At 37.9% G+C, this 12,523-nt stretch overlaps 1 protein-coding gene and 1 long non-coding RNA gene across 5 annotated transcripts in view; one reads left to right on the top strand and one right to left on the bottom strand.

The window, feature by feature from the left end:
* LOC138854435 (uncharacterized) overlaps positions 1-5,642 on the top strand; it is a 46,366-nt gene extending 40,724 nt beyond the window's left edge. For 3 of the 4 annotated variants that reach the window (XR_011393651.1, XR_011393649.1, XR_011393650.1), the window contains exons 3-4: positions 680-833; positions 2,214-5,642. This is a non-coding gene — a long non-coding RNA (uncharacterized lncRNA). Of the gene's footprint in view, positions 1-578; positions 834-2,213 lie in introns of all 4 variants that reach the window. The other variant, XR_011393652.1, reaches the window with a different exon arrangement.
* The window catches only part of LOC128698796 (uncharacterized), a 49,689-nt gene that overhangs the window by 5,898 nt on the left and 31,268 nt on the right, over positions 1-12,523 (bottom strand). The window contains exons 8-10 of the mRNA XM_070097717.1: positions 12,070-12,196; positions 2,174-2,353; positions 671-812 (exon numbers count right to left, since the gene is read on the bottom strand). Of these exons, the coding sequence (XP_069953818.1) occupies positions 671-812; positions 2,174-2,353; positions 12,070-12,196 (449 nt within the window). The remainder of the gene's footprint in view (positions 1-670; positions 813-2,173; positions 2,354-12,069; positions 12,197-12,523) is intronic.

Below are 12,523 nucleotides of genomic sequence, written 5' to 3'. Positions count from 1 at the left end.
AAATAATAGATCATCTTAATTTGGGTAAAGACTCGGCAGCAAAAAAAATTTAAGTTTACTAATGCAGTACCAAATGCTTCTGACAATGGAAAATTTATTATATTTTTATCTGTGTTTTATTTGATGAAGTTGGATCAAATTCTTTTTGTGAACATATTTCAAATTTAAAAATATTTTGTTGCTCTAAAACAAAATACCTCGATTTCTTTGAGAGCATGAAAAAAAAATTATTTTATGTACATATGTTGTAAAGGTTAGATGCAAATCATAAGTAATGTTTTAATTCCACTGTGATACATATTATAAAAAAAATTGATTAGTGTACATTAATATTAATAGTTATTATAACCAGAAAGATAATAATAATTATCAAAACGAAGCACTATACCTACAAGGGTCATACAGTGCATCATTAGCTAATAAGTACTATTAACCATGATGTGCATCAATACTTTATTTCAAGATATACCTTCAAGGAGGAAAGGGGTAACTGGATGCTAATGAAGAGCTCTAGATCCAAGGAACTGAAGCTACTATCCCATTACTTGGATCAAACCTGATTACTTCCCATTCTCCAGGTGCTGTATGACCCCTTACTGGTTTGGTGCTTCTCTATGACTATAATAATACATAAAATATAGTGATGATAGTATGACAACTGATGACCAACCTCTGGCAGGGAGTCAGAGAAAGGATGAGGCTTTGCAGGCACGTTTGTGGGTTCATCTCGCAACACACAGTCACCAGGGAGCAGTGTTAAGTGCATCGCCTTTCCTGATATTAGTGTTGTCCCACGGTGGCAGAATGACAACCTGATGGATGAAAAGTAACAGGTATTGAAGTGATGTTTCCAATGCTATATACACTCTTAACACATCAATGTGTGTATACATGTGCATGTATTTTATTTAGCTCAGGAGGCCATAGCTTGGGTTACTCATTGCACAAGCTTTTAACTTCTAATTCTTTTTTAACCACAAATTGTTGCTTCACTGAGACCAAAGGCTTGAGCCATTTCCATCACATGCACCTTTTTTAAGCTTATCTATTTTTTTAACCAAGACTTTCAAACTAAATCATGAAGATTGAGACACTTATGCAACATATGGTAATCTTCACTGAAGAAACGTTTCGCCACACAGTGGCTTCATCAGTCCAATATAAAGCAGAAAGGTGTAAGGAGAGGAGGAGTTTGAGGTAATCAGTCCCTCAGTCTGGAATCGATGTGTTCAGTCCATCAATCTTGAAGAAAGCACAGTACAGGGCCGGAAAAGTGGCTTATATATTGTAGTCAGGCGAGTTGAAGCAGAAGGTGGGATCACAGTGGAATCATCCACTGGTGTATGTAGGTCTTCGTCCAAAGTTTGGACAAGTATTTAAGAATCCCATGATGTTGCAGTGTCTGACTGATGTGATAAATAATTTTGAAACCCGACAAGTTGAAATATTGATACACTTATGCAACCTTTCTGCTTTCTGATGGACTGATGAAGCCACTGTGTGGCAAAATGTTTCTTCAATAAAGATTCCCATATGTTGCATAAGTGTTTCAATCTTCAACTTGTCAATTTTCAAAACCATTTATCACAAAAACTAAATCATCATCTTGGCACCTCTAGCATCACTCATATTCCTCCTGGGTGGCATGTTTAATGTACGAGTTATGAGATGGGTTTATGAAAATATTGGAAATCAGTGGTATAACACATAACTGAGTAACATAGGGGATGCATATGCATAGAGAACTAGCAGCATAGGAGGTTTATATACATCACAAGTCGAGACTAGACCTCCCCATAAAAAACAATGGCCATGTCCATAGGCTAGCAGTGAGATGGAGGGGAAGGGTCCTGCAGCATGCTACATTCTTCCACAAAATTATGAGTTGCTAATTGAAGATTACTGTGTGCTTATCAAAGGTAGATATGCAACAAATGAGATAATGTAAAAACACAAGTAAATGTATGGAGTGTAAAAATATTAAGCCTAGGAAGAAGTTTAGAAAATGAGGAGAATTAGGACATGGTAAAAATAAAAGTGTGAATGTAGTGATACTGTTTAACATGAGTGTTATACTAGTTTAACAAGAATATCCTACTTGTTTAGCAAGAATATCACGCTAGTTCTAATGAGAGAATGACAATATAAGGCTGTAAAAAGTAATATAACTTACATTTTGCCAAAGCTGTCCATTAAAGAAATCTTATCAATAGCCCAGCGGGAGAAGCCAGAATAGATCCAGCCATGATAAGCAGTGTAGCGGAGCTGAACTGCCTGGATGTCCGTGATTGCCGGATGAGGCACTAGTATTCTTACTGTTGCCTGTCCAGCCTCCAACACTGTGTCTTCACTTCTGCAGTAACATCATTATCACAATAAAAAATCAAAATAGAAAGCAAGAATAATATAAGAGGGGCCTGGAGACGTGACTAATGAACAGAGGATATGTTATTTTAGTGCCAAGAATGTCTTCTGCATTGTTTATTCTGGACACTATATTTTGAAATTGACATAATTTTTAATTTGCATGAAATTAGCCAAATGGCCAATTTCTGACCACTTTATTGGGTAGTTGAAATCAGTAAACTGGTAGTTTCTTGTACTCAATAGAAAAAATGGAGTTCTAAAGAAATAGCTATGAGTTTGGTCGACTGGAACAATGGAATTGGCTGAAGATAGAGCTCAAAGTCGGTGAAATCGCCAATGCGTATATATCGCAGAGATTGCTAACTTCGCGGGAGCATAATTCCGTAAGCTTTCGATCAAATGTCGTACTTTTGGTGTCATTACCACCGGGAAAAGATTCTCTTATCATTTCATATTTTTTTTTTCAACACCAGGAGACACTTCAGGATTTGGGGTTGCGACAGTCAAAGGGGTAAACAAAACCTAGACCTACAAAAGGTATTTAGCCCCTTGACTGTCGAAACTCCAAATCCTAAGGTGTCTCCTGGTGTCGAAAATTTTTCGAAAAAAAAAAAAAAAATCATGAAATGATAGAATCTTTTCCCGATGGTAATGACACCAAAAGAATGAAATTTAATTGAAAACTTACAGAATTACGCTCTCACGAAGTTAGCAGCCTTGGCGATATTTATGAATCAGCGATTTCGCCCACTTTGAGCCCTATTTTCGGCTAATTCCATTGTTCCAGTCGACCTAACTCATAGCTATTTCTTTAGAACTCCATTTGTTCTATCGATTAAGTACAAGAAACTGCCCATTTACCGATTTCAATTACCCAATAACGTGGTCAGAAATTTGCAATTTGGCCAATTTCACAATAATTAAAAAATATGCAAAATTCAAAATAGGGTTCAGAATGAACAATGCAGACATTCCTGGCTCATCAGTCACATCTCCAGGCCCCTCTGATATTACTCTTGCTTTCTATTTTGAATTTTTATTCAAACAAAAAATAGAAGATTTACTATTATGCAGACTACTGCAATATTGTAATAATTGTATAAATAATGTCAATCCATTCATGACTGCATATTAGAATGGCTTGTTGGACATTTATTGGACAATGACATCATTTGTTTACTTTGAACATTGGCAAAAATCAAATATTTCCCCTATTTTGAGCTGCATTTCAAGGCTCTTTTCATAGTAAAACCAATCAAAATCACCTATATTTCTATAATATGTTTTCCATTCTATCAAATGATACCACTAAAACGAGAATACAACCATAAATACCGTACGAAAATACACCACAAATTCAGCGTTTTAATCCAAAAAAACGGTCGGAGTTTTTTTTCTCATTATGCACTGCGTGCTGCAGGATTTTTTTTATATGGTGTACACTGACCACACAGACCCATTCTCTCAGATGTGGGCCTATCAGCATTCTCCTGCTTGATTTGAAGCCACTAGAATTTTTGAGTATATATACGTCAAACACGGTGGTTCGTAAGACGTATATATACGACCGAAACAGGCAAAGGGTTAATAATAAAAATAATAATGTTATATAAATGCAAAACTGGGTAAACTGAGTATTGTTCTCTCGTAGTATGGATGGATAAAAGCATAAACATTTTTTTTTGTTGTAAATATAAAAATAAAGATTGGCATAACTGCCCATTTCTAAAAAAAAAAAAGATTTTTGGGTTTTTTAAAAAATAGGGAAAAACTGAGGTTTCAGAAATGTTACTCTAAAACAACTTAATAGGCTGTTACTTAATTGTACCTACCTATTATAACTGATAGGGACTTCAGAAGCATCACAGGCTAAGAAATACTTAAATATAGTCAACAGAATGAGAATGTTTCATTTATGAAATAACTCGCGTATGTTAGATAAGGGAGGAGGAAGTTCGGGCGAGATATAAGCGACTATTGGCAGAAAGGTGGGCTAGTGCAAAGATGAGTAGTGGGGGGGTTGAAGAGGGTTGGAATAGTTTTAAAAATGCAGTATTAGAATGTGGGGCAGAAGTTTGTGGTTATAGGAGGGTGGGGGCAGGAGGAAAGAGGAGTGATTGGTGGAATGATGAGTAAAGGGTGTGATAAAAGAGAAAAAGGTAGCTTACGAGAGGTTTTTACAAAAGCAGAAGTGTTATAAGAAGAGCAGAGTATATGGAGAGTAAAAGAAAGGTGAAGAGAGTGGTGAGAGAGTGCAAAAGGAGAGCAGATGATAGAGTGGGAGAGGCACTGTCAAGAAATTTTAATGAAAATAAGAAAAAATTTTGGAGTGAGTTAAACAAGTTAAGAAAGCCTAGGGAAAGTATGGATTTGTCAGTTAAAAACAGAGTAGGGGAGTTAGTAGATGGGGAGAGGGAGGTATTAGGTAGATGGCGAGAATATTTTGAGGAACTTTTAAATGTTGAGGAAGAAAGGGAGGTGGTAATTTCATGCACTGGCCAGGGAGGTATACCATCTTTTAGGAGTGAAGAAGAGCAGAAAGGGGGTAAAGCAGCTGGAACTGATGGGATCATGACAGAAATGTTAAAAGCAGGGGGGGATATAGTGTTGGAGTGGTTGGTACTTTTGTTTAATAAATGTATGAAAGAGGGGAAGGTACCTAGGGATTGGCGGAGAGCATGTATAGTCCCTTTATATAAAGGGAAAGGGGACAAAAGAGATTGTAAAAATTATAGAGGAATAAGTTTACTGAGTATACCAGGAAAAGTATATGGTAGGGTTATAATTGAAAGAATTAGAGGTAAGACAGAATGTAGGATTGCGGATGAGCAGGGAGGCTTCAGAGTGGGTAGGGGATGTGTAGATCAAGTGTTTACATTGAAGCATATATGTGAATAGTATTTAGATAAAGGTAGGGAAGTTTTTATTGCATTTATAGATTTAGAAAAGGCATATGATAGAGTGGATAGAGGAGCAATGTGGCAGATGTTGCAAGTATATGGAATAGGTGGTAAGTTATTAACCCTTTGACTGTTTCCGACGTATAAATACGTCTTACGAGCCAATGTTTCTGACGTATTTATACGCATAAATTCTAGCAGCTTCAAATCAAGCAGGAGAAAGCTGGTAGGCCCACATGTGAGAGAATGGGTCTCCATGGTCAGTGTGCACCATATAAAAAAAATCGGGGAGCCAGTGGTGCATTGTGGGAATGCCATTTCAGTTGTCCTTTTTCAGCATGTCTAGCGGTAAGAAATATGTGACTCCCCAGCAAATCTGGGACTCTTCTCTTCCCAAGTGATGCTCTAACACAGATGGAAGTGTCAGTGAAGATCAATTTCATGATTTGGAGGAGTTTGAGACCAAAAGCAATGGAGGAGGAGGAGGGGGAGGAGGGGAGGAAGAGGAGGAGGAGGAGGGAAGGAAGAGGAGGAGGAGGAGGAGGAGGAGGAGGAGAAGAAGAGGAGGAGGAAGAAGATGTAATAATATTGTTCCCTTGAAGCAAGAAAAAAAAAAGTCCACCCCATGACAGTGACAAGATAAGGGGAGATAACATCTGATAAGAGCTGACTTTGATGAGCGTAAAGGAGGGTAATATTACATGACCATCGCCCTCCCTTTGTTTTTGCTGGTACACAAACATTTCTGTCTGTCTGTCCATCTAGCTCTCTGTCTCAGAGAGAGCCACAAGACTGTCATCACATTTACTCACATCTTCAAGCAGAGTATAGCACTTTGTCTGGATTTCTTGGGTTATCCTAGGTAATTTACACTATGTATACTTGTATTTATGTGTACCTGTGAGACAGAGATAGGCAGACAGATAGAAAGAGAGACAGATTGAAAGATATAGAATGAGGGAGAAAGATAATTAGATAGAATGGAGGAGGGGAAGCAGCATCCGACCCCATTGTTTTGACAAGCGGTAGGGGGAGTGACTAATGAGACAGTATGTCACTTTGACAGCTGCCGACTTCTGACTCAAAACAATTATAAGCCACACACTCCCACACAAGACAAGGAGGAGGAGAAGGAGAAGGAGAAGGAGGAGGAGGAGGAGAAGGAGGAGGAGAAGGATGATTGTTTGTTTGTTTTTGTAAACAAGTTTTGTAAACAATATATTGATAATTATGTTTGTGTGCTTATTGTGTTGTATACAACGAGTGTATATATATACATTGCACCTTACTTTGGTCTCATAGGCCACATAAGTTATGTGAAAAAATAAAATAGTGAAAAAAACAAAAAACCTTCAATTACAAGTAAACTAAAGTTTACCGGGTGAGCGGCAGTCGCCGCTGTTGCCATACGCGGCTCATTTTCTGCAAACTTCACGGCTCTATATCTCGGTAAGTACCGATGGCAAAAAAATTTTTTTTTGTACTAAAACACTCAGAAAAATAATCTTAACATTTTCATAAGAAAAAATAATTTTTTTTTTTTTGAATATTTGGCGACATAGAATGACAGTTTCAGAGAGGGGCCTGAAACAGTCAAAGGGTTAAATGCTGTAAAGAGTTTTTATGAGGATAGTGAGGCTCAGGTTAGGGTGTGTAGAAGAGAGGGAGACTACTTCCCAGTAAAAGTAGGTCTTAGACAGGGATGTGTAATGTCATATATGGTTGTTTAATATATTTATAGATGGGGTTGTAAAAGAAGTAAATGCTAGGGTGTTAGGGAGAGGGGTGGGATTAAATTATGGGGAATCAAATTCAAAATGGGAATTGACAGTTACTTTTGGCTGATGATACTGTGCTTATGGGAGATTCTAAAGAAAAACTGCAAAGGTTAGTGGATGAGTTTGAGAATGTGTGTAAAGGTAGAAAGTTGAAAGTGAACATTGAAAAGAGTAAGGTGATGAGGGTATCAAATGATTTAGATAAAGAAAAATTGGATATCAAATCGGGGAGGAGGAGTATGGAAGAAGTGAATGTTTTCAGATACTTGGGAGTTGACGTGTCGGCGGATGGATTTATGAAGGATGAGGTTAATCATAGAATTGATGAGGGGAAAAAAGGTGAGTGGTGCGTTGAGGTACATATGGAGTCAAAAAACGTTATCTATGGAGGCAAAGAAGGGAATGTATGAAAGTATAGTAGTACCAACACTCTTATATGGATGTGAAGCTTGGGTGGTAAATGCAGCAGCGAGGAGACGGTTGGAGGCAGTGGAGATGTCCTGTCTAAGGGCAATATGTGGTGTAAATATTATGCAGAAAATTTGGAGTGTGGAAATTAGGAGAAGGTGTGGAGTTAATAAAAGCATTAGTCAGAGGGCAGAAGAGGGGTTGTTGAGGTGGTTTGGTCATTTAGAGAGAATGGATCAAAGTAGAATGACATGGAAAGCATATAAATCTATAGGGGAAGGAAAGAGGGGTAGGGGGTCATCCTTGAAAGGGTTGGAAAGAGGGGGTAAAGGAGGTTTTGTGGGCGAGGGGCTTGGACTTCCAGCAAGCGTGCATGAGCGTGTTAGATAGGAGTGAATGGAGACGAATGATACTTGGGACCTGACGATCTGTTGGAGTGTGAGCAGGGTAATATTTAGTGAAGGGATTCAGGGAAACCGGTTATTTTCATATAGTCCTGGAAATGGGAAGTACAATGCCTGCACTTTAAAGGAGGGGTTTGGGATATTGGCAGTTTGGGGGGATATGTTGTGTATCTTTATACGTATATGCTTCTAAACTGTTGTATTCTGAGCACCTCTGCAAAAACAGTGATAATGTGTGAGTGTGGTGAAAGTGTTGAATGATGATGAAAGTATTTTCTTATTGGGGATTTTCTTTCTTTTTGGGGTCACCCTGCCTTGGTGGGAGACGGCCGACTTGAAAAAAAAAAAAAAAAGTTTCAACCCATTAGCCAGAGTGTTAGTACATGTGAATTGATCAAATATATATTTATAAGTCTTGTAACCTGTTTGTACATGTGCTCTTTTCAAACCTCATTACAAGTCTCTCAGAGCTGGATACACTATGATTGGTTGGTTTCCAGCAGTGAGTAGAGGTATAATTTGTGCTGATTTGTTAAAATACCTTTACTCATTGCTGGAAACCAAGTGACCATAGTGTATTCTTCAGCTCTGAGAGACTTGCAATGAGGTTTGAACAGAGCACATGTACAAGCAGGTTACAAGGCTTATAAATTTATATTTGATCACTCACATGTACTGATACTGAAACTGTGTTGGAACATTCTATGAGTCATTGTTTGGCAACTCCATATATGCCTAATGTGGAGTAACTATAAAATATTTATGGGACTCTAGCCCCCTACCTAGGATGAGAGCCATTAAATCATTTTTTAAATTATTTTCTCGTGTGGATAACTCGTAACTGGCGTAATTAGTTACGTATACAGTCTCCGCAGAAGTTATGATGCTGGCTGCAGAACAAACTGATGACCAATGAAAAATATAGCAACACATACTAGTTGAAATCTAGACTTTCTAAAAATCTTGCAAACTTGAACAGTTGGAAGTGGGGCTATGCAGGGTCAAGAGTGGCCTCATCTACCTCTGGGATGCACTCTGCACTATGTTCAGTGGTCTGTTGATAGCATATTAAATGGTAATAATGTTAGAAGAGAACTGTTTTGTCCTCTTCTAACATTATCATTAATAACACATGCTGTCATCTGAACATCATTGAACACACTGCGAAGCTCAACTCAAAGGTGGATAACACCGTTGAGTCAGGCTTTGCATTATGTTCACTGAAGTTCAGATGACAGCATGTGTACTAATGATAATGTTAGAAGAGAACAAAACAGTTCTCTTCTAACATTATTACCATCCAATATGCTAGCAACAGACCACTGAACACGGTGCATGGTCCATCCCAAAGGTGGATGAGGCCACTCTTGAACCTGCATGGCCTCCCCTTGCAATTGGTGTACAAGTTGCTCCCAAGATTTTTATGAAGTTTAGATTTTAACCATGTTGCCACATGTTTCCCTAATCACCAGTTTGTCCTGCAGCCAGTCATAACTTTCTGAGCAGACTAGCATCATAGAATGGAAAAGGACTTACTAGGACTGAAATTCTTATGTGCTAACAAGTATTTGATATATAAGTATTGTCTAATTTTTTTTTTTTTTTTTTGCTATGCACAATTTGCTACATTTTTTGGTTCATCAATATAAATTTGAAATACTATTGAACTTTTCATGTCCTACATAGATAAAATAAACCAGTAAATATAAATTATACAATGTTGAAAAATAGCAATATTTAAAAAATCTGCCTTGGTGGGTAATTGAGTGTTTTTTTTTTTTAAACCCAGATAGGGAAATGAGCTTTACTCATGTCTGTGCCAACCCTAATAATAATAAGTATTAATCAATACTAAGGCACAGCAAGTACCAACAAGATGTGTACACACAATATATGTACTGTAACAATTGTGATGAATAGCACAGTACATCAGTACATAATGTACATTTATGATGTGATACACAGTATAGGCACTAAATCTTTGTCAGGTTACCCCAGTCTACAAGACTCAGGTAATCCCTTAGGCCCATATAATCTGCAACCTGAATTCATGGAATTAACCCTTTGACTGTCGCAACCCCCAATCCTGAGGTGTCTCCTGGTGTTGCAAAATTTAAAAAAGAAAAAAAAATTATTTTTTCTTATGAAATGATAGAGAATCTGTTCCCGATTGTAATGACACCAAAAAAACGAAATTTGATGGAAAACTGACGGAATTGTGCTCTCACGAAGTTAGCGACCTCGGCGCTGTTCACAAATCGGCAATTTCGCCCACTTTGAGCCCTATTATCGGCTAATTCCATTGTTCCAGTCGCCCAAACTCACAGCTATTTCTTTTTCTATCGATTGAGTACAAAAAACTGCCCATTTACTGATTTCAACTACCTAATAATGTGGTCAGAAATTTGCAATTTGGCCAATTTCATGAAAACTAAAAAACATGACAATTTCAAAATAAGGTCCAGAATGAACAATGCAGACATTCCTGGCTCTAAAATAACATTTTCTTTGCTCATCAGTCATGTCTTCAGGCCCCTCTGATATTACTCTTGCTTTCTATTTTGAATTTTTATTCAAACAAAAAATAGAAGACTTACTATTATGCAGACTACTGCAATACTGTAATAATTGTGTAAATAACATCAACCCATTTATGACTGCATATTAGAATGGCTAGTTGGACATTTAGTGGACAATGGCATCATTTGTTTACTTTTGAACATTGGCAAAAATCAAACATTTCCCCTACTTTGAGCTCCATTTCTAGGTTCTTTTTATAGTAAAATCAATCAAAATCACCTCTATTTCTATATGTTTTCCATTCTATCAAATGAGACCAAGAAAACGAGAATACAACCATAAATACTATACGAAAATAGACCACAAATTCGGCATTTTAATTAAAAAAAACGGTCGGAGTTTTTTTTTTCTCATTATGCACTGCGTGCTCCAGGATTTTTTTTATATGGTGCACACTGACCACACAGACCCATTCTCTCATATGTGGGCCTACCAGCTTTCTCCTGCTTGATTTGAAGCCGCTAGAATTTATGAGTGTATATATATGTCAAACACGGTACCTCGTAAGACGTATATATACGGCCGCGACAGTCAAAGGGTTAAGGTAATTTCATGAATTATTGAAACTAAGTGATTTGTGATTGCTTTCACTAAACTCTTCATTTACCTCAAGAGTATTTAACAGAGGTTCCTGTTTGAGTGAAGCAAGTCAGGCAAGTCCTGGACTAAATCAAGAAAGCTGCTAGGACTTTAGATTTTCTGTCAAATAGCTCCAGTCAGTTTGGCTCAGGTTAAAATCTCCCATTAAAACTACATTTTTGTATCTTGATGCCTTTGCAATTTCTTATTCTTCTTTCAACAAACTGGCCATATCCCATCAAGACAGGGTGGCCCAAAAAGAAAAATCAAAGTTTCTCTTTTTAACTTTAGTAATGTATACAGGAGAAGGGAAGGGATTACTAGCCCCTTGCTCCCGCCATTTTAGTTGCCTCTTACGACACACATGGCTTATGGAGGAAGAATTCTGTTCCACTTCCCCATGGAGAGTTAGCAGTTTCATCCCCAAAAAAGTTTACTGTTTTGGGGTCTTGAGATCACACCTAAGATTAGGTTTTAATACCCTTTAAGAAACTGCTGCCAAACTGATTCCCTGTCTGTCCCTTCTGTCTTTATATGATTTTTGATGCCACATTTGAACTTTTCTCTAACATACATAGTAATTCCACCCCTTTTTCTTTTGACTCAAAGTGTGGAATAATTTATGCCCCTGTATGTGGAATTCAGAAGGCATGTCCTCATTTGGTGCTGCCTAATGAATATAAAATACAGTTATTCCCTTCTAGGTGTCTTGATGTTCAATGACTCATGAGGTAAGGATTTAGAGCTGTCCTTACCATCTTTGTATTGAACTTAATTACCTTTCATTCCCCAGGCACCCTGTAGCCTTCCTGTCTTTTCAAGGGATGGGGTGCCTAGAAGCTAGTGAAGGGCGTTTGCCAAGAAATCGAAATTACCTTCCCCCTCCTTGGATCAAACCCAATTGCCTCCCATTCCCCAAGTACTTCATGAGTCGTGGGTTAACCATGTCCTCATGAAGTACTGTTTACCTATAATTGTCTTTCTATATAATTATACATTACTAATCATCAGATACAAAGACATAAGCCATACTCATTGGAAAAAAATACTCACTGACTGATCTGCAGTGTCTCATTGATACCATCGGCAGCAATGAAGGTAATGTCGAGGCGACCATAGGTAGTGACGGGTTCAGCAGGTGGTCCACCCGAGTGGTGAACTGTCACCTTATACTGGTTAGCTGTGGGGAAGTGACTCATCATTATAACATGTAGTGTCAGGACAAGTGCTTCAACATTATGGCACACAAGGTGTTAGGACAAGTGCTTCAACATTATGGCACACAAAGTGCTAGGACAAGTGCTTCAACATTATGGCACACAAGGTGTCAGGACAAGTGCTTCAACATTATGGCACACAAGGTGTCAGGACAAGTGCTTCAACATTATGGCACACAAGGTGTCAGGACAAATGCTTCAACATTATGGCACACAAGGTGTTAGGAAAAGTGATTCAACATTTAGTGTATGCAGGGTGTTTGGACAAATGCCTTATCATTAGATCATGC

This window comes from Cherax quadricarinatus, chromosome 59 (assembly GCF_038502225.1).
Source record: "Cherax quadricarinatus isolate ZL_2023a chromosome 59, ASM3850222v1, whole genome shotgun sequence".
NCBI lineage: Eukaryota > Metazoa > Arthropoda > Malacostraca > Decapoda > Parastacidae > Cherax > Cherax quadricarinatus.
This window is presented reverse-complemented; position numbering and strand designations above follow the sequence as displayed.